Source organism: Phlebotomus argentipes, unplaced genomic scaffold (assembly GCF_947086385.1).
Source record: "Phlebotomus argentipes unplaced genomic scaffold, Phlebotomus argentipes genome assembly contig_39, whole genome shotgun sequence".
In the NCBI taxonomy this organism is placed as follows: Eukaryota; Metazoa; Arthropoda; class Insecta; order Diptera; family Psychodidae; genus Phlebotomus; species Phlebotomus argentipes.
In genome coordinates, this window is record NW_026776182.1 from 1,381,130 (window position 1) to 1,406,188 (window position 25,059).

General features: G+C 43.8%; 3 protein-coding genes across 7 annotated transcripts in view; 1 reads left to right on the top strand and 2 right to left on the bottom strand.

The window, feature by feature from the left end:
• Positions 1-255: 255 nt before the first annotated feature.
• LOC132263641 (protein mini spindles) lies at positions 256-9,651 on the top strand. Of its 2 annotated transcripts, XM_059763531.1 has the most exons (10): positions 256-418; positions 1,395-1,724; positions 2,091-4,294; positions 4,362-6,215; positions 6,298-6,384; positions 6,593-7,715; positions 7,812-8,012; positions 8,109-8,318; positions 8,519-8,653; positions 8,733-9,651. In XM_059763531.1, exons 2-10 carry the CDS (start codon positions 1,461-1,463, stop codon positions 8,808-8,810), a joined length of 6,156 nt encoding a protein of 2,051 aa, XP_059619514.1. In that variant the 5' UTR covers positions 256-418; positions 1,395-1,460; the 3' UTR covers positions 8,811-9,651. The 2 variants fall into 2 exon arrangements, with proteins under 2 accessions (XP_059619514.1, XP_059619515.1); XM_059763532.1 differs by lacking the exon at positions 6,298-6,384.
• Positions 8,866-17,291, bottom strand: LOC132263642 (NACHT and WD repeat domain-containing protein 2). Its single transcript, XM_059763533.1, has 5 exons — positions 17,074-17,291; positions 15,462-15,550; positions 14,519-14,709; positions 12,722-14,452; positions 8,866-12,663 (listed from the first exon to the last, which is right to left on the bottom strand). The coding sequence occupies exons 1-5, from the start codon at positions 17,174-17,176 to the stop codon at positions 9,666-9,668; spliced, it is 5,112 nt and encodes a 1,703-aa protein (XP_059619516.1). The 5' UTR covers positions 17,177-17,291; the 3' UTR covers positions 8,866-9,665.
• An 887-nt stretch (positions 17,292-18,178) lies between these two features.
• The window catches only part of LOC132263624 (unconventional myosin-XVIIIa), a 49,408-nt gene continuing 42,527 nt past the window's right edge, over positions 18,179-25,059 (bottom strand). For 3 of the 4 annotated variants that reach the window (XM_059763460.1, XM_059763463.1, XM_059763462.1), the window contains 8 exons: positions 22,049-22,245; positions 21,621-21,786; positions 21,266-21,544; positions 20,862-21,047; positions 19,832-20,790; positions 19,569-19,763; positions 19,336-19,497; positions 18,179-19,208 (listed from right to left, as the gene is read on the bottom strand). In XM_059763460.1, coding sequence (XP_059619443.1) covers positions 19,145-19,208; positions 19,336-19,497; positions 19,569-19,763; positions 19,832-20,790; positions 20,862-21,047; positions 21,266-21,544; positions 21,621-21,786; positions 22,049-22,245 — 2,208 coding nt within the window. In that variant the 3' untranslated portion in view covers positions 18,179-19,144. Of the gene's footprint in view, positions 19,209-19,335; positions 19,498-19,568; positions 19,764-19,831; positions 20,791-20,861; positions 21,048-21,265; positions 21,545-21,620; positions 21,787-22,048; positions 22,246-23,584; positions 24,274-25,059 lie in introns of those variants that run through there. The other variant, XM_059763461.1, reaches the window with a different exon arrangement.

The following is a 25,059-nucleotide window of genomic DNA, read 5'->3' on the forward strand; positions in this document are numbered from 1 at the left end:
GGTTCCGGAAGAATAAAATTCATTTTCATTTGATGTTTCTGTCGCATGGAACTCATAGACAATTGGGAATATGACCGATTATCATTTGTTGATTATTGGATCTGGCTTTCTCTCTGGAAGGACTGAAAGGGTAAACTCATATTTTTGTGAGTGCAATTTTGTGTCTCTGCTAAAAAGCCTATTAGCCGATACACACTTTTGTGTTTTTCCGACACCGAACTTTGCCGAGTGCTGGCGCGCGCTTGCCGATCGGTTGTCAATTGTCAGTCTCCGGAGAAGAAGAAAAAATGGAGACGGAGTGGTGAAAAGATCTGCGACTGGCTGTAGTGAGAAATTGTAGTGAAAATCTATACGTGATATTGAGTATTTTTGTGAAATTTTGCAGAAGAGTGTCTAAGTAATCAAGTAGCGACAAAAGGTAAGTGCACAAAGTGTCTCAAGCTGCAGAAAAGCTGAGTTGAAAAATGGCTTGTAGCATTGAGAATTTTTTTTGTTTGAAGCTTTGGTCCGGAGTGAAAACCGTTAGGACGGTAATTTTGTACAATACATGATATCTCAGCGTGAATTGTGAGGGAATTGGGGCACCAGTGGGTCCACAAAACAATTCCCCATTGGGATATCTTGCGTGAAAGCCGTAAATACGTCACAAGTTTTCTCAGTGGGCTCAGTGGGTGCATCTCGTTGTACTTCGCACTCCCTATTTGGAGCATTGGAGCCGTGAAACGCACTGAAAGTGCCTCGGGGGCCGATTTTGTGGGGCCTGGGGAGTGGAAAGGTATCTGTAATTGTTCAATTCTGTGGGTGAATCAGTCGCTGTTGAGAAATTAGTGCAGAGGTAACAATGAAACTGCGCATGGCGGCGTCCACAAAAATCCTCAATGTCGCGGAAATACAGTGTTTGCCGGCCCAGGTGCTCCCGGCACTCACTTCCGTATCCCTTATAAGATTCGCCTGTTTGTGGAAAAATGGCGAATTGGAAAAAAAAATTCCAATTGGTATTTACAAAGGAGGAAAAGCTGGAGATTAGACAAACATTTTCATGGGATTATTTGCCTAATTCTAAAACTAAAGTCACACCTTGATCACACCACCCTGCGCATGCGGAGCAGGAAGTTGGAGTGATTTGAGATTTAATGTTTCGATTGTTTGACGATCAATTACCCACGAAAAAAGCCATTACACCGAAAATGCTTGTCTCCATCTCACCAAGCACCCTGTTGCAATTCACCTATTTCCATCGCCTCACACCACAATTCCTGGCTCTCCTCTGAGTCGGCAGAGATTCTTGAAAGGCGCAAAGGCACAGTCCAATCGCGCTACTGCACCAGAAAGGCACAGTGTAGATTCTCTTGATGAACTAAAATAGATCCTCTGCATCTCCATTTTCTCTACAGATCCGTGAGTGTTGCATAGTTTTGAAGCAGCAGACGTCTGTCAAGTGAATTCCAGACAGGGACAACATGGAAGAGGACACGGAATTCAAGAAATTGCCCGTGGATGAGAGGTGCGTCCATAAGTTGTGGAAGGCTCGTGTTGATGGCTACGAGGAGGCCACAAAGATCTTCCGGGAGATTGTCGATGAGAAGTCACCGGAATGGAACAAGTTCCTGGGCCTGGTGAAGAAGTTCGTGGTGGACAGCAATGTGATGGCACAGGAGAAGGGACTGGAGGCCACATTGGTGTTTGTGGAGAATTGCGGATTTGCCGGCAAGACGGTTGGTGAGGTAAGTTTGAAACGTGCTATTTTCGCACTTATTTAGGTTGAAAGTCAGCATAGAAGAATCCATAACGCGTTTTGATTTCCTTTTTAAGACATTTTTATGTTGTTTCTGCGTGTTGTGTACGTATATTGAAAATCGGAGCATAGAATAACCCTACATACATATATTCTGGAACATGTACTTCCATTAACTGTAAATAAGAAAGCAACCACGCAGAGTTAAACACGGAATAAAGTAACGCCTTCCAAACATATCATATACACAATTTTAACACGTGGTGTTCAGCTAATATATCACGATATAGAAATATGCGTAATTAATGAATAGATTGAAGTGTAGAGAGACTAATATGCACTAATGCCTTTGCAGGTAATGTCAGGAATTGTATCCAAATGCATTGGAGCTCCGAAAGCGAAAACCAAGGATCTGGCAATTCAAATTTCTCTGATGTACATTGAGATTGAGAAGCATGAGATCGTGATGGAGGAACTGATAAAGGGCATGGAGAACAAAAATCCCAAAATTGGTGCCGCCTGTATTGCCACAACGACGACAGCTCTGCGTGAATTCGGCTCAAAGGTGATTGCCGTGAAGCCGATAGTGAAGAAAATAGCCACTTTGTTGAGTGATCGAGATAAGAATGTGCGTGATGAGGCAAAGTCGCTGACTATTGAGATTTATCGGTGGATTGGTGCAGCGCTAAAGGCTCAGCTCACTTCCGTGGCGGATGTGCTGATGAAAGAACTCGAGGGCGAATTTGACAAGATGAAAAATGAAAAGCCAGAGCCGACGAGATATTTACGGTCACAGCAGGAGAGAGCTGCTGCCGTTGCAGCGGCCGCCGCCCACAGAGACGACGCTGACGATGGCGAGGAGGGCGACGAGGCGAATGCTTCTGGTGAAATAGATCCGCTCGATTTGATGGATCCGGTTGATATACTGTCCAAAATCCCGAAAGACTTCTACGACAAGCTCGAGTCGAAGAAGTGGCAGGAGAGAAAGGAGGCTCTTGAGGCGTTGGAGCCACTTGTGCAGAATCCCAAATTGGAGTCCGGAGATTATGCGGAGGTTGTTAAGGCGCTGAAGAAGGTCCTCACCAAGGATACCAACGTTGTTCTCGTGGCATTGTCTGGAAAATGTTTGGCTGGACTTGCCAAAGGACTGGGCAAGAAATTCTCACCATATGCTCTTGTCTGTACTGCGGCGATCCTTGAGAAATTCAAGGAGAAGAAAACAAATGTCGTGACAGCGCTCCGAGACGCGATTGATGCCATCTATCCAGCGACAAATTTAGATGCCATCCAGGAAGATATTCTCGAGGCATTGAACAATAAGAATCCTAATGTGAAATCAGAGACAGCCTCATTCCTGGCGCGCGCATTCACCAAGACACTTCCGACAGTCCTGAATAAAAAATTACTGAAAGCCTACTTAACAGCCTTGCTAAAGACACTCAATGAATCCGATCCGGTCGTGAGAGACGCATCGGCTGAGGCGATTGGCACGGCGATGAAGTTGATCGGCGAGAAGAACATTTCTCCCTTCTTGACGGACGTGGATGCCTTAAAATTGAATAAGATAAAGGAGTGCTGCGAGAAAGCAGTAATTGTGATAAAGATAAGCAGTCCGAAGAAGGAGAGACCAGCTACGGCGCCTCAAAAGTCAGCTGGCGTGACTAAAGGAGGCTCCACGGAGCCAAAACCCGTCACTCGTCCAGCCACAGCGGGTGGAAAGAAGCCTGTGGCGAAGAAAGTCGGCGGTGGTCTGGCAAAGTCAGGCAGTACTGCAAAAGTGGTGGGAAAAACCCTTCCCAGTGAGCGAGATTTGTCTCAGGAAGAGGTGGACGAGAAGGCGTCAGAGGTTCTTCCGCCTGATTTGATTGCTGGACTTTCGGATAGCAATTGGAAAGCGCGATTGAGTGCGATGGAGTCACTTACAGCTCTTGTGCATGACATGGATCCAAAGAGTGGGATGTCACAGGTGTTGGTGCGGACAGTTTTGAAGAAGCCCGGGCTGAAGGACACACACTTCCAAGTTCTCAAGTATCGCTTGGACATCATCCGTGTCATAGCTGAGAGAATGCCTATCACCGTGACCACGTGTGACTATGCATTGAATGACATAACGGAGAAGCTGGGCGATACGAAAAACAGTGCATCAGCTGCAGCTGCATTGACAGCCATTGCGGAGGCCATAAATCTTGATTATGTGGTGTCGAAAGTGACAACATTCGCTTTTGAGCAGAAATCTCCAAAAGTGCAACAGGAATCATTGCTGTGGATCAATCAGGCTCTCCGTGAATTTGGTCTGCAAATCAATCCGAAGATGCTTCTGGAAGATGCCCGAAAAGCTGTGCAGAGCATTAATCCAGCCGTGAGGGGTGCTGGCATTACTCTTCTCGGAACAATGTATCTTTTCATGGGAAAATCCCTCGAGATGGTGTTTGATGGAGAAAAGCCGGCACTCAGACAACAAATCTTCGCGGAATTTGAGAAGAACACCGATCAAAGACCACCAGTTCCGATGCGTGGAGTGAAGAAGAGTTCTAGCAAAGGATCTATTTCTGATAATGAGTGAGTATTTGCAGATTATTGGGTGTATTTCGTGATTCACTAACAATGGAATATTTTATCTTCACAGAGAGGATGGCGACGACAACCAGGAAGTGGCAATGCCGCAAACAACGGATCTTCTGCCACGCATTGATATTTCTTCGCAAATAACTGATGCACTTCTGGGAGAGATGGCTGATAAGAACTGGAAGACACGCAATGAGGGCCTTATAAAACTACAGGGAATCATTGGAGACGCTAAATTGATCAAACCATCCATTGGAGACTTGCCTCAAGCCCTGGCCCATAGAATTGTCGACAGTAATGCCAAGATTGCCCAAATGGCTGTGGCTATTTGTGAGCAATTGGCCACAGCAATGGGTCCTGCGTGCAAACAACATGTGCGAGTTTTGTTTCCGGGATTCCTACATGGACTGGGCGACATGAAGTCATTTCTTCGGAATGCTTGTCTGGCGTGCATCAACACTTGGGGCGACACATGTGGCTACAAGGAGTTCTTTGACGGTGAGATGATCGCTGAGGCTTTGAAATCTGGTGGACCAGGCCTCAAGACTGAATTGTGGGGATGGCTGGCGGAGAAACTGGGCGATTTGCCAGTGAAATCCATTTCTAGGGATGAACTGGTGGCGTGTCTTCCGCATCTATACGCCAGCATTTGCGATAGAAATGCCGAAGTGAGGAAGAATGCCAATGATGCAGTCCTGGGCATTATGATTCATGTGGGATATGAAACGATGATCAAGGCATTGGATAAGCAAAAACCAGCATCGAAGAAGGATATTCAGGCGGCTCTTGATAAGGCCCGACCCAACTTGCCGGTGAAGCCATTGGCAAAAGGAAAGCAGCAGGCGCCCATTCCAGAGGAACCGGTGAAGACTGTGCGTGGTGGTGGGCAGAAGGTGGGACAGAAGTCGGCAGGAATGACTAACAAAGCTCCTGCAACCACATCATCACGGAAGAAGGAAGAAGATGTCGACACTTCGCCACTTTTAGCCATTAATAACACGAAGAATCAAAGGTTGATTGATGAGCAAAAGTTGAAGGTGTTGAAGTGGACATTCACGCAACCACGTGAAGAGTTCACTGAATTGCTTCGTGACCAGATGACTACCGCGAATGTGAATAAGGGCTTGATGGCAAACATGTTTCACGATGACTTCCGCTATCATCTGAAAGTGATTGATTCACTCATTGAGGATTTGCCGTCCAATGAGAAAGCTCTTATTTGCAATTTGGATCTTATACTCAAGTGGCTCTCGCTGAGATTCTATGATACAAATCCTTCAGTGCTGCTGAAGGGACTGGAGTACCTGAGTTTGGTGTTTCAGGTGCTCATTGACAATGAGTATATGATGGCGGATAGTGAGGGTTCCTGTTTCATTCCGCATCTTCTAATCAAAATCGGAGATCCGAAGGATGCCGTGAGGAACGGAGTTCGATCGCTATTGCGACAAATTTGCCTTGTCTATCCGTTTTCCAAGCTCTCCACGTACATAATGGAAGGGTTGAAGTCGAAAAATGCCCGACAAAGGACGGAGTGCCTCGATGAGTTGGGTTACTTGATTGAAACACATGGTCTGACAGTGTGTCAACCAACTCCTCAGGCGGCCCTCAAGGAGATTGCTCGTCACATTTCCGACAGGGACAACTCTGTGCGCAATGCTGCACTGAATTGTATCGTGCAGGCATACTTCTTGGCCGGAGACAGAGTTTATAAGATGATTGGACAGATCTCTGATAAGGATTCATCGATGCTGGATGAGCGAATTAAACGAATGAAGAAAACGCGAGTGATGAAGCCTGTTGAAAGTGCTCCTGGGAAGCCTCAGATTCAGCATCAGCAGCAGGAGATTGTGGAACCACAAGAGTTGCCTTGTGAGGAAGAGTTGCCACCGGAAGAGGAAGCACCACAACCGATCAGGTGAGTGAACAGCAATCCAACATTTCTTCTTTTTGTGTCTTTAGCTATGCTTCTTTCTTTACTTTATTCTTGGACTGAACAGAAATGTGAATTTTGAGGCGAAAACTCAGGCAGCTTTCAAATCCATACATCTCGTTGATGCTGATTCTACTAGTCCACAAATAGATAAGTTAGTGTATTGTTGTGTCCTTTCGCACTGTATTTGTCCCTGTGTTGGACTTTATAAATCCCTTGTCCAGAGATGTGTGAAGTTGGAAGCCTCAATTATTGATAACATGTCATTTTGTGTAGGAATTTGTCTTAATCCGCACAATCCAAAAGAGAAGATATTTGTCGCTATAACTGATTGGTAATGAAAATATCTCTTTTCTGTTTAGAACCTTCGAATCTCTACCGCCTAAGCCGTCTGGACCATTCCGCCTGGATCCTGATGTCATTGCGGAAATTGAAAAAGACTGGGTGAAAGTGGATCAGATGCCATTGAGGGATCCATCTAAGATTGATGTGGCATTCCTTGAGTCACCTTTGCAAATTGTGACTCGCGACGGAGTGGGATATCCAATGGATAAGCTGCAGAAACTCATGGATGCTGCTTCGGCGATGTCTACTGGTGCTGGCATGTACAGCAACTACACAATGAGTCCGCCACAGTCACAGCAACCGTCGCGTGTGAGCAGCAGTTACAGTCCGCAACGGAATCAATCTATGCCAGCAGTGTCTTCTAATCTGGCAGACACACTCCCGAAATTGGATCCCAATCTAGTCAAAATCATCCGCGCAGTGGGATCACCGGATTCGCTTACGGCGAGAGCGGCAATACATGAACTCGGCGACATTATAAACAATCCAGAGCAACAGGCGGTCTTGCGGGACTATGAGGAACTGTACATTCAGAGTATACTGAAGCAGTATCAGAATCTGTCGCAGTTGCCAATTGCTGAGTCGATGGTAATGTGTCAGCCACTGCTGTCCAGCATGTATTCGTTCTTCAACTCGAAGCAACTGGGAAAGAATCTGAGTGTGATGAATGTGAAGAATGTGATGTCAATGTTGCTGGGCTTGATGACTGACCAGAAGCTTGCCAACAGTGGTGATGGCAATTACATGCGTGTGTTGAATGGAATTTGCCTGAAAATACTCGACAGGACCAATTTCACCAATCAAAATTGTGCCCTCATTCGGCTGCTGAAGGAGACGTGCTCCAGTACAGGATTGCCTAAGTTTACAGATCTCCTCATGAAGTGTATCTGGCGTAATGTGAAAGTAATTCCTGAACGATCGAGTGAGCTGGACTATGATGCTGTTCTGCTGGAGTTGCACGATTTCATGGTGGCTCTGCCGAGTGCATGGTGGCATCAGCGTCCATCGGACACACCGCTGAGAACAATCAAGACCATCATACACAATATGGCAAAGATCAAAGGCAATGCCATTCTGCAACACCTCAATAAGATTCCCTCCCACTCTGAGCTGTATACTTATCTCATTCGGATATTGAAGGTAAATAAAATGCACTTGTGTGCATTTTTATTAAGAAATCTAAAAATAGTAATTGAAACTTGATATGAATGTGGATATTTTGTTCTCGCATTGCAGAAAGATGGTGGATCGAGTGGAAATCCTACAAATGGAAATTCAAATTTGGTATCACCGCAGCGCGGAAGTCAACAGGGAAGTGTGAAAGATCAAAAGCAGCGTTTGACTAAGCAGACGCATGACACAATTTCCTGCATATTCAAACTGATTTCCGACACGCAAACCAGCAAGGAAGGCATAGCGAAGCTGTATGATTTTAAGGTACATTTAATGAACACATAATGAATGCAGAGAAAGTGTGTGAAGTGGGGAGATAAAAGACCTAATTCTAACTTTAACTCTCTTAATTGGTTTCAGCTGATGAATCCCGAAGTGGATGTTGTTCCATTCCTCAAAGGGGCCAGTCCGACGTTCCAGAAATATATTGAGGATGGTTTGGCGGAAATTGAGCGGCAGAGAAGTGGCAGTGAAGGCGATAACATCACACAAACCATGACACCAGCAACTGACTCAAATGTAAACAATTTCAACTCAGACTACTGGTTGGACAAACTGAACACAATGGTGGTGAGTTGAAATATTACACTGGTGAAGAATTGCAGTTAAACCTAATTAGCCAAAAGAGAAGTCTAAATGTGCTACATGTTGTCAGGGTTAATTAGTCTATTTAGGCTGTGAAATGAGCGATAATTCATTTGGCTCAATTACAAATTATCTTTTTTGATTGAATGTTGATCACCGAAAAAATACAAATTGATATTTTCTAGGTAAAATCTCGAGGAGCGGCCGCGAGTACCAATTACGATGCCTCCTCGGTGATGGATAATAAGACAGCTGATGAGAATTTGAATGTCAATCAGCAATTTGGCGGTAAATCGACAGTGTCTCTCCTGAAAAAAGATGTGAGTAGTGTGTGATAAATGACTTTTGGATGTTCAATTTGATGTTAAACTCAATTGGTTTTTTCTTCTCTGTCAACAGATGAATCCAGAACCAATTTCATCAAATCGTCTTGAACTTCTTCAGCAGAAATTGGCCCAAATTCGTCAGCCCAAGTGAATGTGTTTTTTTTCTTATTTGTGAGCAGTGAGAAGAGAGACAAATCGGAGATAACTCCATAGCTGCGTAATATTTTTATTCAGTTTCTTATTTCCCACATTTGTGAATTTTCCCTACAATGCAAGATCGAAATGCTGAAGCACCCTAAAAGCGGGTATATTCACATGTTTTTCATTATTTGTTTAGTTTTAACTGAAAATCTCTAAATTGCATTTAGTATCTTTCTCTATGGATCATCATTGTTTCTACGATGATGTTTCCTTTCATTACATCTATATATTACTTCTATGTCCCTTGTTACACATGAAATATTTATTGCAAATTTATATTATAATGTATTGTTAATGCCTATTTACGTTGAGATAGTGAAAAAAAATGAGCAACGGTGTAGCCAACATACATCATGTAGTGAAAATGTTGATGTCAGACACACACACACACAAGGAGAAAAAAAGAGAAAGAAAGGATTCCTAAATTAAGCAATTTCGTGGACCCCATAAAATTTCCATCTTAGTGTTAATTAAATGTCATGTTCTTTTTACCACATTTAGTATTTTTCCATTTATAGTTATTTTTGCCAATACCCCTGAAGAATTTTCAATTACCTAATTACTATTGCAAGGATAACACAATAATTATACTACTGACTTTAATATCAAGTTAAATTATTCTAGTTGATGAGAAGAAGATGAAGAAAAAAATAAAAGAGATCACGTGTAGTGAAAACATGGTAGAAAAGCAGATAGTAATTTTTGAGACTAACAATAACTGATGACATAAGATTAATATCAGGAGAAAGTAAAAATAAAATTTTATTAGTAGAAGTGATGATTATATTTTACTCTTTCTGTTTTATTAGTCATCATTAAATTCGGATATGGTGTCAATGTCGCCGAGGACACTTTCACGATCGCCGGTGTGTTTGGAGAATCGTGTGGAGATTCGGGCAATTCTGATTGCCGCCTTGAATCTCGTGCGTGCCTTGATGCGAGCCAGCTTCTTCTTCCACTGCTCATCGCGAGATGGGAGATTCTGGAGATATTCGAGCATCTCTGGGAGATTTGGATCGGCAATGGCGAGGACAGATAAGCAGCCGTCAACAGTGCCTAGAACCACTCCACGACCATCTTTTGTGCTCCTGATGGCCGTCAACTCTGCTTGCAGACGATAGTTGGCGATCATCTCAGTGTCTGAGGCCCGGAAGACACGCAGAGTCTTCTTGCCACTGTGATAGTACAGCACATATTCATCAGTGTCTGTGAACATGCAAATCACAGTGAAGACGCCCTCAGCCACTTTGGGAATGAAGGTCTTGACAGTGGTGCCTTTGCGCAACTCCAGAAGCTCCAGGCCACCGCGTGATGGCGCGTAGAGACCGAACTTGCCGTCCTTCGTGCAGCTGCCCTGCCATTTGGGCACAGATCTCACATGACGCTTTGTCTTGATGTCGATCACGCTGCCTTTCTCTGTGGAGATCACGGCCACCTGGTTGGGCTTGTGCGGCAGTGGCACAAGAGAGATGATCTCTTTGATATTGCAGCCCTTGAGTGTGATCTTCTGGATGTGGGAACCATTGGTGGCACTATACACTCCAATGCAATCCTTGCTGCCTTTGTCCGTCGTAGCCACGACAATGTGCATCCCATCAGCCGTGATCACGGCACAGCGGAAGGGAATTCCCGGCACCATTCGCACCGGGAAATCAAATGAGAACTGTATCTGACCATCTGGAATGGTTCTCACAGTCGCGATCGCCGTGAGTCTATTCTGATCCTCGGTGCTAGTGATGTTGGGACAGGAGACTGTGATGAATTTCTCACCGCCCTCAAGGAATGTGATCTGTTGAATGCCTGGTTGGTCATCGCGGAAGAGCACCTGCTCAGACACGCGATTCCATATGAGGATCTTTCCCGTTTCCGAGGAAAGGATATATCGACCGTCGGGAGTAATCTCAGCGTGTGTGACAATGGCGCCCAGTGGAGAATCGGCCAACTTGGAAAGGAGTCTTCCCTGGCGAATTTCCCACACGCCCACACATCCTCTAGTCACTGTGACGGCAAAGTCTGTCTCCTGAGACAGACTAATGCTGTCGATCTGCAGCTCATGTCGATCGATCACATGCACCTGTTCAAAGATATTGTTGATATTCCAAACTTTGACACTGCGATCGATGCTGGACGTGATCACGCTATTCCAATTCCCAATGGTGAGTGCCTCTAATTGTATGATCCGGCCAAAGTGGGCGTCCAGGATTTTCATGAGTTGCTTCGACTCCAGACACCAAACGTAGAGATTCTTTCGCACTCCGGCGACAGCGTAATTAAGCTGACTGCTGACCATCACTGAGTTGGACTGCATCATGCGTGTGGTGATGTTTCGCACTCCGTGCGGCAGGGCCAGATAGAGGACATCAGTGGAGATAGGATTGTCTGGGTCCAGATCCCATATGACAAAGCCTTTGCCTGCTGTGCCCAGAAGCATTCGATCGTGCTGATCCAGCTTCAACTGCAGAAGCATCTCTTTCTCGTCATTCTCATAGCGTGACAGGGATTTCTCCTCGCGCCAATGATCACCATCCAGCTGGTATGCTGTGACTTGGTAGTCATTGTCGTGGGTGCAGCAGAACAAGCTTGTGCGATCACGATTCATGGCCATGGCGCTGTGGAAGTTCATTGCTGGAATCGTGAAGCCTTCGCGGAAAGTGTCAAATCGCAACTTCTCATTGCTGATCTGCCCTGTCCAGTACACCACGTGGTACTCATTGATGGAGTAGAACTCCATGAGGAGAATTTCCCACTCATCAGTCACATTTATAGCGTCAAATTTCTCCTGCAAATTTCCACGCATATCAAATCTGGCCCACTTGAGCTTCGTGTGGATGAAGAGATTCTGATTGAGGAGGAATACGCCGGTGACTTGATCAGACGCCTCGAAGGGGTTGTCAATGATGACGAATTCACTGGAGAGCATATTGAGCAGTACAGTTTGGTTGTTATTGGTGTACGCGCCCGCCCATTTATTGTCTGGCGATAGCACCAGCTGCTGCATAATTCCCTCGATGCCTGGGTTGACATCGCGCGTGAGGTCAGACGTTGAGAGATCCCATGTGATGAAGCGCGTGGATATGGACACCATGTAGCGATAGTCGCTGGTGAGGACAAAAGCGAAGACGGCAAATTGATGGCCCTCCAGGGAGTACTTAAGAGGACCTCCAGGGGTGTGGAGACAGTGATTGAGGGGAATCAAAGAGCAGTCCTTGGGACCACTGCGATCACATGCACTCAGCAACATCTTGATATTGGGATTTCCTCCGATCTCTGGCAAAAGTCGACCAATCAGCTGAGGTGATAGCATATTTGGATACACCGCCAGAATGGCTCCACCGAGTCGCAGAGCATCAGCCACCAGCATCAATTCTCGTCGCGCATCTTTGTCGTCAATGTTGGAGGAAGCGTCCTCAAAATCAGCCAGAACAGCCTGCAGTGGACAAGAAGACAACTTGGCGTGCAACCAGTCATAATTGAAGAGGACATTTTCATAGAGATCAGTGAAACGACGAGATCGCACGAGATGGAAAGGCAATTCGCCGAATTTGCGGAGATTGTATCGGGAAACTTTCCCGTCTTTGTTGTAGAAGACAAGGGGCTGCACGGGAACCTTCCTGTCAGCTGAGCCCTCTTTCTCAGTGAGTCCAAAGCGATGGCGTTGGATCTCTGTAAATTTGAAGGGTTTGGGATTCCCACCGCCCCAGATGCCCAGATAGTAATCAGCGATGGAAGAGTGGAAGTACATGGCCATGTTCATGTTCTTGAAGTATCTCTCACGTGCTGTGTCTCGGAACTGGCGATGGTACCTGGAAATTGAAGTGATTATGAGGTAATTATCAGGTGGAAAGGATAGATTGAACTCACCAGTTCATCACACTGACGCCATCGGCCTCTCTCTCGCTGAGATAATTGGGCAGATCGTTGCGGATTCGTGTCCAGAGCAGAGGTGGAATTCTCCTTACAGGCGGCAAGTGATACTGGAAGACGTCGTCCAGCACACGATCATCTAGAGAGATGAGATCCTCAACTTCACTCTCAGACAGGCCAGATTTGGAGGCTGTGATGTAAGCAAGTGCGTGGAAGACGAGAATGCGTCCGTGTTGCTTCTCAATGCGCTCAAAGAGCATCATGATGCTGTCCATAACTGTGGATGCCAAGTGGGTGTCCTGGGGACGAGTATAGCTGCGCCAGCGACAAATTTCAGCAAAGACGAGCTTCACGAAAATGGGTAAGGAGCACTTGGCGATGGCATTGGCCACGAGGCGCCACTGATAATTGTTGAGATCCCTGCACGCTGTCTTCATCCACATCCTAATGACATTCATGGCCAGCTCCTCACCGAGAGCACGAACCTCCACGAAATTATCCTCCACATCGATCATGCGACGCAGCAGATGGTATTCCCGGGAGACTGTGGGGTTGGACTCCTCATTGGCGCATGAGACGATGATTTTGCAGTTTGGTGGAATTCGCGTAGGCAGCCAGGAGACTTTGTTGGCATCCTGGGCGCCCGTGAGCTGATCCACCGAGTCGAGGAAGAGTGTGAGGGGCTGAGCGGGACTGGCGTACGTGAGCAGTTGCTTAAAGTGAGCTGTGAGGGGCACCAGATCGTCAGGGATGCTCTCGAAGGGGAGCATGTAATTGTAGGAGATCTGCTGGCAGATGGAAATGAGTGTGGGCGTGAGGGCACTGGAGTCTGGTGTGGTGCCGAGAAAGCGGATGATGCTGATGGGTTTAGCATCCTTGAACCACTCCTTCATGAAGAGTGCTGCACTCCTGGCCAACAGTGAGGTTTTTCCACAGCCACCCTCGCCATATAGCACGAGTGGCTTTTCAGAGTCGCCCAGCATGTAGCCCTTGATGTGGGCCAACTCGTCCTCGCGTCCATAGAAGACCTTGTCGGCGTTGTTGCACGCATGCAGGTGCTGTAGGATTTCCGTCACGATCTGTCCTTGGGCACTCGAGTCCTCCTTGCGCATGGCCCGATCCACCAATTTAATGATGTTCTTGTAGAAGTGGGAGATGAAGTGGTTAAGATACTCTTCATGAGTCTCGGTATCGAGTCCTTCTCGTCCAATCCACTCCACTGTGTACTTCTGGATGTTGGTTGTCTCAATTTTGTTGGGCAATCGCTCGTCACGCAGATTGGCGAGTAACTTGCACGCCTCCGTGTCCAGACTGCGATTGATGATGTCCACGAAGAGTCCAGCTTTCTTGAGATTCTGCAAGTTGATGTTATTGATGTAGCGCACATACGCCAAGCAATGGTTCTTCGTGTTCTTCACGTTGAGAATTCCATTGATGACCTCACGTTCGGTGACGGACATGAAGTAGTTGTGCATTTGATCCTTGTCCAGCTTCCCGGCGGCGTGCAGAGAGGCTGTGGCCTTGCGGAAGAGCTTCTGCATTTTCGTGAGTGTGTCCCACCAAATGGCCTGATCCTCTGCTTGCAACTTCGGCACACGTTTGTTGTTGAAGTTGATGAGAATTGACGAAATTGGTTGTAACACGGAAATTGGAGGCACAGCATTGCTGTCTTTCTTATACCAAGTGTCCAGAAGGATGACATCGATTCCCATCGAGGCCAATTCATCTCTGGAAAATATATTGTGAAGTGTTGATTTTACAGCGCTGGAATTCGATGAGGAATCTCTTTTTTACCTTATCAGGAGCAGTTCTGATGAGAGAATTAGAGTTGGAATTGGACGATAGCCGTACTTCTGTCCAAGGAAGACCACAAAATTCGGTCCCATGGATAGACGCTGACAATTCTGGATCTCTCTCATGCACAATTCCGTTGTCATGTGATCATCTGTGGCCTCGTCACGAACACCCCATCTCATGTCCACAACCTGCAGAAATGAATGCAAAAAGATTCTCGGGAAATGCATGAGAATTCCTGACCAAAATTCTATGATTTATCGTTACATTCTGTGCGCACTAATTTATGATTGTTACTTTTCTCAACCGGTTTTTTGCAATAAGAATTTATATCCATGCTGCGCTTTTGGAACATAGAAAATGGGAATGGGAATGAAAGCTTGAGAAATTATGGGTCCTTTCACTGCTCATGCAATCCCATGCATTTTCCGACAACCCTTCGCTCCACAATTTTCATGGAAATTCTTTGGTGTCAGTCAAAAATGCAGACTTTTCCATCATGAGAACATCATTCAAAATGTCTGCAAATATTTACCAACGGAAAAGTCTGCATACGGGGTGAAATTAAGCAATTGCCGCACAGAAAACAACCACCGCGGAATGTGGCTGGTCGGAATGCTTAAGAGCGTGCAGTGAGAGTTGGGTGTAAATCATGCAAATGGGCGCATTTTCATGCAGAGAGCGACAAGAACTCGATGGCACTTTGGCAATTTTCACGTTCAAATGTGTCGTTTGGGGACTTGAACACATGTCCAGAGAGAGCAGCATGTCGTGCCACGAACCAATTTCTCGGTCTCAGCCAGACAGGTGTGGGTAGATCGACTGGGGGCGGGCCCGCCTTAAGGGTGAATTTCTCAGCAGGAATTTGATAATTGCGCAGTGAAGTCACAGAATAAACACCAGGTGTGGGCAATTTATGGCTACGACGGAAATTCAGGCTTACCTGGAACTCCAATCCATGCTTCTCTCTGCAGTAGTCCTTAATGCGGGGATAGCACTTTGCCATCAGCGTGTTCCTCTCCATCGTGGTGTCTGTGTGTTTTGGGAGAGACAGAGAAAGAGAGAGAGAGAGTGGTTGAGGGCAATTTGCATATTTAACTATACCAGCAATCGTTTGAATTTGGAAACTCCACCCACTCTTGTTGGCCCATTTGGCCCCCCTTGAAATGTGGGTCAATTGGAGCGCCGCGGGTGGGTGAACCTAATCCACCTGGCGAGCGTGTCTGATGCTCCGCAGTGAAAGAAGTTTAGCTGCAAATTTTCAAGAGCCTCGTGCGGCTTTGATCATTTGCCTAACGCTTAATTGATAGAAAATGAGAAATTAATTGCCGCGTGTGTGGCTTTCACTCTGGCCAATAATTGCACCGGGCGAAAATTCTCACCCAGCTTTCCGCAATTTCACTCCCGTGATAATTCACATGGAAATGCATTTATTATGAAATTTATCTTCATCTCTCAACACGAGTCCATTATTTTCGGGCAGGAATTCCATCACACATTAAATCTCACGCGGGTTATTATAGTAATTTTGTACTTTGTCCGCTTTATTGCGCATTTGCATAAACTTTCTTCTATAGATTGTAAGCCAACATAATGAAAGTTGATATAATTATTGGATAATTTTTCAGGGATAATTAAAAGTAACATAATTTTAGTGTAACAACAATTACGATAGAGAGATCAATTTCATTGTCGTTTGAATGCAAGAGGATTGAAAGATTATAGAAAAAAAACTGTCTGAAAGTGAACAAATGAAATTGAAGACTCAAAGAGCCAAAACAAAACAGAGGAAAATTTGTGATTTATGATTATTGACGTGATATGAAATAACATATCAAAGGAAAATTGAAAAATTTCAATCACACGGAAGTCATGTGAAGTGCCTTAATTTCAATACGTCTTTGATGAAATGTGACTCAATAAATAGGAGAAAATATAAATAAAATATTTGAATTGGATACAATTCCATTTATTTTGAGTTTTTCCGGTGAATGGTTTTCACAGTGAGTAGATGAACTTTTCTAATTACTGTATTGCAGATATGATCTTCATTTTAATCTTAATGTGTTTTGAAACTTCGTTACAAATTGAAGCTGAGCATACAGGAAATTCAAGTGATCAAAAGGAATATTTCCTTGTTATATTGAGACTTAAACAAACCATGGAAATCAAAGTGAAGGCGTTCGTAAATCATAAAACTTTAATTATAATAATTTCTTTGGTATGTTGTTTGTATATTAAAAGGGAACTTTATATTCTCTGCCCGAAATCGAAAAGAAACATAATAATGCAAATTCTATTCTTAATTTTCAATAATAATTAAAGAAATTAGGTCAATCTCTCCCCTAAAAGCGGCCTAGTGAAAACACACAAGTCACCGAAAGAAAACAAAGGGGTGATTTTTCCCCGCCACATCAAGACTTGAAAATACCGTTTAGCCTTGAAATAGTTGCAAATCCATCCTTCCACCCATCCAAAAGGCAAGAGAGAGAGAGCATATCGATTTATCACAGGCTCGATTGTGTATTGTGAGCCTCAAGAACGTGAAAACTCACCTGTGAAGGTCGAACTTGTGAAAATGCGCACAATTTTGGAGCTCACTGGCGGCAAATGTTCCAGCGAGCCGGCAAAAATGTGATCAATCGTCCTGTCATCCATCCTGGCGTCTTTCTATCCGAGGATTTCTGTCGCACAAACACTTATCTTTCCTCTTTTCACTGAATTTGTCCCGTACTTCTCTTCCTATTAGGGGAATCTAGTTGTAAGTGATCTCGTGGCGGTGGCTCGAATCTGTCTCAACTGCTTGACATCGACTGAGGTGAGCTGCTGGCTGCCGCCTCTATTTAATATCCTGGGAAATTTGTTAAATCGATAACCGTGATTTGTTTCGCTGGTTATCCATCACATACAAATAACACCACTATATAAATTTAGGTGCAAACATTGGGATTTGCTCAAACGGATGATTCTTCACGACGCTTTGGCTGAGTCTCGTGCCTCCAGAAATGAGCAGCGCATTGCATGTCGATCCCACCTGAAAGGGCTTCGCACGAGTGTGAAATTCCGTCACTATAGAGCCAAAAAAAGCACCAAGATGAGGCTGTTATGCATAGAGCCAACGAACCACTTTTGCAGGGAGTTTCGATGGGTGTCCTTCAGAAGGTTAAGTCATTCAGTTTAACAAGCTATGTCGCGCAGTAAACAATTACTATACACAGCTCTCAATATGAACAATCCTGCGGTGTTGAATTTAGAGGCGAGAGAAACCAAACAAACAATCACAAACTCTATTACATTCACACTCAGTAGTATATATTAAAAGCAGTATATTTCATAGTAATTATTTTGATTTATTTTTCTTCTCGAAGAAAAAAAAAAAAAAGAAAGTACGTGGCAAAAAGGGATGAAATAAAAATGTTGGAGAAACTCGTATAACATGTAATAATTAAACTACATTCAAATATTAGATTAGATTTTTGCCATTCATATATAATAAAAAATTTTGTTTTCCGAATAATTTGTCAATTATTAAGCTAGTAATGATTATACAAGTATTCCATCTTCGCACATTCATTATATCAATCTCTATACTTTCCCACATTGAAACGCCAAAAACGTGTTTTTTTTATTACTTCTCGTCAATTAATTAAATGGTGCTACTTATATTTCTGAACTAATAGACGAGAAATTCAACAATCTTCAACTCCTTCTGCAAGTAAACAAACACCTTCCTCGTCTTCTTTTTTCTCTTTCTTCTGATATGAATTATGATTATTAATTCTGTCTATATTTTGTTAGATAATTTAAAAAAAAAACGTGTCACTCACAGAAAAAATGGTATTATGTCAGGCGTTGGAAGCAAATTAATTAAGACAATAAATACACAACGAAAGGACTAGTAGTGTTGTTATCTCAGATTGTTATTCGTAATTACAATTTGCTTGCATCTTTTCTCGGTGAGCTGCAATTTTTCTTAACAATTCAGCAGCGTTAAAGAAAAAGAGCTCTGACGTTATCCTTTTGTACATTTTATTCATCTTAATTTAGCCGGATTGTTTCGTTGTTCTGACACGTTTCTTCTTCTCTCATTGCCATTCCTTTTGCCCCTTTTTTTCTAAACATTTGGGCGTTTTAGTTAAAAGAAAGTGAATTTTCTATTTTTTCTGATATATATGTATAAGAGAACAAATACAAGTATAAGAAGGTATATTGAATGAAAAGTAAAACGATTCTTTTTTTTTTAATATATAAATGTTTTAAATAGCGGGAGTATACAATATTTATAAAATTTACATAAAATTAAATAAAATTATTAACAAGTACTCAATATTTTGAATATAAGACTTTTATTCTTTCCTCCCAACCTCGTTCATCGTTTAATAATTTGTTCATAAGCATTGAGAGATGATATTGTAATAATAAGATCTAAAATATTGATACACAGTTCTAATAAATATTTCATTTATATATATGTGAAAAAATTACAATAGTTTTCATATATATATTACTCCTATATACTTGGTTTTTTTCTTCATTAATTCATTAAGTATACTCTACCAAAATATGTATGTCGGATAGAAAAGTTTCTACGAAAAATTTCATTATAATATTATTATTAACTCCTCTTTAAGCATACGACGTGTCACCATTTCCGTGCGATGAAGACGATGGTGACAAGGCAACAGAGATCCTACAGTAAGAAAAAACTGTTTCTCATTCAATTAAGACTGACTTTACGTTAGTATATTGACAAATCTCACGGGGAATGTTAGAAGGATGAGGAATATAAAAGATACAAAATAGTCGAATAAACTTACCTTGGTCCGTTGTCTGATTTTCCTTCACGGATCACAAGCGCGTCATCTGCTACCCCGTTAGTCTCTTTGACAGCAATCCGACTGGTGAGACGAGGACGAATGGGATTCAGCCGTTGTTCTAAGTCACTCAACGAATCGTCCGTACTGTCACTGTCCTGATCACTGTGAACAGATCATTTGGGGATAATCAGTAAGCTACCAAAGTCTCATCCAGATTGGTGAGGGTAACAAACCTGTCTGTTGGATCTTCATCGCCTTCCTCCATGGCTGATTGTAAGTCGGTAATTCGCAGCAGAGCCAATCGTAGATCATTCTTGGCACTCGCACACTCAGACTCCGCAGCCTCCAGACGCTTCTCCAGATCTTTCCGCTTGATCGCACTCTCCTGGTCACGATTTGACACTGTCTGTAGCTCTTCCTTGAGTTCCCTGAGATTCAAAGAAAAATAATAATAAGTCAATGCTTTTAGAAGAAATCTTAATCATATTCAACTGACCTCAAATTCTTCTGTGTCTTCTTGAGTGACTCTTGTGATTGCATCTCTTTAGCCCTCACAAGATTCATCTCCTGTTGTAACTTCTCTAAGGCTTCCTTGTGGCGATTGCACTGCACCTCCACACGCGCCTTAGTCGCTTGCTCCAAATCTAACTTAGACTCCAACTCCTTCGTCCTCAACTCCAATCTCTTCGTGAGAACACTGGCCGATGGATCACTCATATTCTCCACATTCTCCACTCTGGCCGTGAGCTCGGCAATTTGCTCCTTCAGCGAATTCTTCTCAGCCTCCAGTTCACTGATTTTGATTTCATACTCTGATGATGCCATCTGTTCCGTGTTGAGTTGCTTCACGGTGGCTGTGTACTTCTTCATAAGTTCAGCCATCTCCTCCTCATTCTCCTCAATTTGCGCCTGAAGCTCTGACCGATCGCGATTCGCCTGACTGGCTTTCTCTTCAGCATCACTCTTCGACCGCTGCGTTTCCTCCAGCAATGACTGAAGATCACTCAACTCTGTCTCAGCCGTCTGGCGTGCCTTCACGGCAATAGTGCGTGCCGCCTCAGCGTCCTCAATTTGATTCCTCAGCTGACGAATCAGCACCTTACCCGGTGAATCTGCCTTGGCGCGCTCCAATTGCGATTGGGCATCCTTGAGCAGAGCCTTGTACTTTCGCAAATCCCGCTTCAACTTCTGAATAGCTGACTCTTCGGCAGCTCTATCGGCGCGATCCTGCTCCGCTGCAGCCGCCAATCTTCTCTCCAATTCATGCTTCTCTCGAAGAAGAAGTGTTCTCTCCTCATGTTCAGTCTCCAGCTGACACTCTAAAGCCTTTATTTTCTTGTATGACGCCCCTCGAGCCTCCTCAAGCTCATCATCGCGCTGTTGAGCCTCCCGTCTTGCTTCTTTTCGCATCGTCTCCAGTGTCATTTCCAATCGTAATTTCGCCTGTTCCAATAGCTGATCACACAACAGATAGTCAGTCAGACAGATGTTATCAGCAAACAAATTTACTTAATTACTGTACTCACCTGAACTTGTCCTGCCATTTCATCAAGTTCCTCCTCTTGCTCCTTGTTTCGACGCTCCAGCTCAAGCTTAGATCGTTTCAGCTGAGCCACTTCCTCTTCAGTTCCACCACCGAAAGTCATTTCCTCCAGTTCTCGCTGCAGTGATGACAATTTCTCCTCCTTAAGCTCCAACTCAAGACGCGTATCCTGCAAATTGGATATAAAATTAGAGATTTCTCTCGGCAAGATTACGTGTATTGTCATTGAATTACTATACAACACTCCAGACAACACAAAACACCTGGATTTACTCGAGGCAACTGTCGAGCTGCACGGTGAGGTGTGTATAGTTATCAAATAATTGTTTAAACTAACTGATAAGATAGCAAAGTGTGTGACAGTAAAAAATGCCATCAGACACTCACCGCCAAATTCTGTTCCAATGTGAATTTCTCCGCTATCAGAATATCCTTCTCACGTGCCAAGCGATCCTTCGATTGCTTCTCCTGACGAGCTCCCTCCTGCAGTGACTGACACTCCGAATCGAACTTCCGTTGTCTCTTCTCCAGCAAATTATTACGACTATTCTGCTCATCCAGTAGCATTCGCAAGTCATTCATCTCATTCGTCATCTTCTGTGCTTTTCGCTTCCACTGACCAACAACTTGTCGCTGCTCCTCTACCTCCTCATATGCATCTGCCAACTGGACGGTGGAAGAAGTAATAAAAGCACATTTAGAGTACATCCACATGACGATGGAGTAAACAAGCCATACTCACTTTCTTTTCCAGTTGCTTCTTCAGCCCCACTAATTGCTCCAAGTCGTGCTCGTGCTGAGTCTGAAGGCGTCTCTTTGTGAATTCAAGTTCACGTGCAACACGTTCGTACTTCAACTTGTAGACACCACCAACATCATCATTATCACCATCCTCATCCTCCGAGATTCTATCAATCAATACAGAAAGTATTATTAGAGTTCACAAGTTTATAGTCTAATGAGTGGGAAATAATCCGCTGGGAATTTATGCTCAACATCATCACTCTTTCCTTCCACATGGGGCATCAATTAGAGTGGAAAGCCATTTTTTGTACCACTCCAGAGCAAGTAAAAATTACAAACATTATTCTCCACACCCGCCAGAGGCAATCGCGATCAAGATGTTAATATCAGAAATAAATCATAATGTATAATCTCAAGAGCATTTACCCATTGAGATCGGATTTGGCACAAATCAACTCCATTTCCAGCTTTTCCGATGACTCCTGAAGGGTGCGAATTTTTCCGTGTTGCTCCTGCAATTCCTTCTCCAACTTCAGCCTCTCCGCCGCTTCCGCCTCAAGACGTTCGCTGGCCAAATTGGCCGTAGAACGCTCTTCAGCCAAGTCCACAGTCATTTCCGACAGCTGCAATGATAGTAAAGAAATGTTGTGAGACACTCATAAACAGTGCTGTGATAAAAGCACAATATTTCACAGTCTGGCATTCAGCCAAATTTAAATCTCTTTCTCTCTCAGCCATATCCATGCCGATACGCAAACATACATTTTCCATGTGACATAACATTGGTGAGAAATTTCGATAATTACAAGTGATATCATTTATCCATATTTCCATTATATGCAAGCAGAAATCAAATATTTCTCTATTTTCCATTTCACCAGCTTTCCGGACTGATTTGCATCAAGATCTACAGCAGATGTAATTAATTCAACTGGTCATTTAGAAAGGCTTACGCAATAGATATACGAACTCATCTGAAGTTAGATTTGCTCATTTTCATATGCGGAAAAATTACCAAGTGAAATTTTTCACATGGAAGAAAGGCGTGACATTATACTATCATTGACTTCACTTTGTAGCACACGTAAAAGAAGTGATTATTTCTAATTGGAGCAAATTTTATTATACTAAATTAATCTTCTTTTCGCATTTCACCATCTTATTTGCACAAATAAATCCAACAATCAACTACAGCGCATAATTCTTATCAAGTTTCTAAATGAAAGTTCAGCAAATGGGTAAAAAAACATATAATTAAATCAATGGCAAATGAATTTTCAAGTATTCTGCATTCCTTAATTGTCTATTAACTGTCTTCGCAGCACTGAAAAAAAATTTGTGTAATTCAATCAGAGCAGTGAAGATTTTAAACTATCTGTATAATTTAATATATTGATAACGGAATTACATTCTTTAAAATAACATCAATATAAATCTTGGCAAAATCATTCCAAAAGCCGGTCTTACATCTGAACACACGCACGTCTCACAGTTGAGTGGAATGTATTTTGAAATGTTTCATAAATTTCCGCGTAGCTGCACACATTTCATTTCCCACCAAATTGCCTTGCGAAGGATGCATGGGTGAAAACAGTACGGAGGCGGATGAGGAATAAAATTGACAGTGGTGATCTATCTTTCCAATTTTTTTCTTTTCTTTCACTCTCCCCAAGAGAAAATGCGAGAGTGAAAATGATAAAAATAAAACACAGTGGGATTTTGACCCAGAACGAACCAAAAGAGTCAGGCACAATGAGAAATTGTGTGCAATTACGCGATCATCATAGAATTTCACTGCAAAATCTCGACAAAGAATTCCACCCGAGAGAGAGATGGGTGATTATTCTCTATGGTCATGGTCACGAGGGGAAATTGAGGTCAGAAATGCCTATATACAAAAAAAAATCCACAGTGAAATGCTCTCTTATATGACTTTGCAGGCCGCAGGGCACGACACTTTACCTCACCATCATCGATAATAGTGTCCGAATCTGAGAAGTCACGGGCCAGTGAATTGGATCTACTGCTCGTTGGCGGTAATTTGTCGGATTTCAGCAATTGATACCCTTTGATCATGATATTGGTAACACTCCTGGAGCGACCGACACTGCTCGTCTGGCGATTTTTCTCCCTCTGTCGCTCAATAAGGCTGATCGTGTCGTCGTCACACGATGACTTTTTGCCCAGAGCTGCCCACTCTTCCATAACATGATCTGTCCTCTTGAGGAAATTCTCAATTCGACTGCTCAGGTAATTCGACGCCGTGGCGGCGTCTGTGTGCGCTGGAGAAGGTCGAACAGATTGTCTCACACTTTGCTTCGTACATCCGAGGACAAAGGACATGTTAGCATCAAAAATCACTGGTGATTGCTCGAGATTTCGGAATTCACGCTCACTGAGACTCATCTCGGCACCAGAGTACGTTTGAGGGAAGATTCGTCTGGGCGATGGGCCACGATTATATGATTCTCCAAGGCTTGATCTCGAACTAACACCACTCCTAGTGGAACATGGACTCGGTGATCGAGAGAGAGTGAGACTGACACACGAGGAATCTCTGGACAAACTCCCACAAGATGACGGAGGAGTCACAGGAACCGTCAGAGTGGCCTCCAGTGGACGTTGCTTCTTCACACCCATTCCATTCTCTAGAGGCCGGTAATTAGGATTCAGTGTCTTTGGCACTGGCTCCAATATCCCATTCTTCGGCGGTAACCCTTTCACAGTTAACTTCCCCGGGTAGCCATCTCTCGGCACAGGCGGTGAGATAATCTTGGGCATTTTTATCTGTGGAAGTGGTGGTCGCGACGCAGCCTTGATCCCATTCCCCAGTGTTCCATTGATACTGGGCAGGACCGTCTTGACAGGCTGCATCGGTCGAATGGCAATACGCTTAGGGACATTGTACTCTTCACAATCCGATCGTCTCGAAGTTCCTCCAATCGCCCCCAGTCCGACGGGCAGGTGAAAGCGTGGATTCGGCGGAACTCCATTGATCTTCTGTGACTGTGACGGGGTGAGTGGCATTTCCGAGTAGCCTCAAATATAATTCCACTTCTCGCTCACCAAGCACAAAACTCACTGCTCTCGCATGAGCATCCCTATGACATTTTGGCACTTGAAAATCCACAGAATTGTGTTACTCAATTGCACAATGGGGAGTCACATTGCCGCGCGCACCAGAAATCCGCCCCACACACTCTACATTCATTAAATTCACTGTAGAGGCTCAAGGATGCAAAAATCAACCCAGTCTCACAGAATATTGTGCAATTGATTACATCTCTTTCACACTACACTGATCCACATTCACCCATTAAATTGATCAGTGCAAGTGGCTTGTGGGGAAGTCAAGTGTCCCAAACGAGAATAGTTCTCAAAATAGTCGTTTTCTGTGTGCGCGCACTGTTTTGCTTGGCGCCCAGAGACTCGCTCGC

What these genes read in the sequence shown, in the direction of transcription:
- LOC132263642 (XM_059763533.1), bottom strand. Translation starts at nt 17,176, where the DNA reads ATGGATGACAGGACGATTGATCACATTTTTGCCGGCTCGCTGGAACAT. An exon ending in TCAGAACTGCTCCTGATAAG is followed by an intron (nt 14,453 to 14,518) that starts GTAAAAAAGAGA and finishes TATATTTTCCAG; the next exon opens with AGATGAATTGGCCTCGATGG. An exon ending in GGCGTCAGTGTGATGAACTG is followed by an intron (nt 12,664 to 12,721) that starts GTGAGTTCAATC and finishes TTCAATTTCCAG; the next exon opens with GTACCATCGCCAGTTCCGAG.
- LOC132263641 (XM_059763531.1), top strand. Translation starts at nt 1,461, where the DNA reads ATGGAAGAGGACACGGAATTCAAGAAATTGCCCGTGGATGAGAGGTGC. An exon ending in ATCTCATTCGGATATTGAAG is followed by an intron (nt 7,716 to 7,811) that starts GTAAATAAAATG and finishes CTCGCATTGCAG; the next exon opens with AAAGATGGTGGATCGAGTGG. An exon ending in ACAAACTGAACACAATGGTG is followed by an intron (nt 8,319 to 8,518) that starts GTGAGTTGAAAT and finishes GATATTTTCTAG; the next exon opens with GTAAAATCTCGAGGAGCGGC.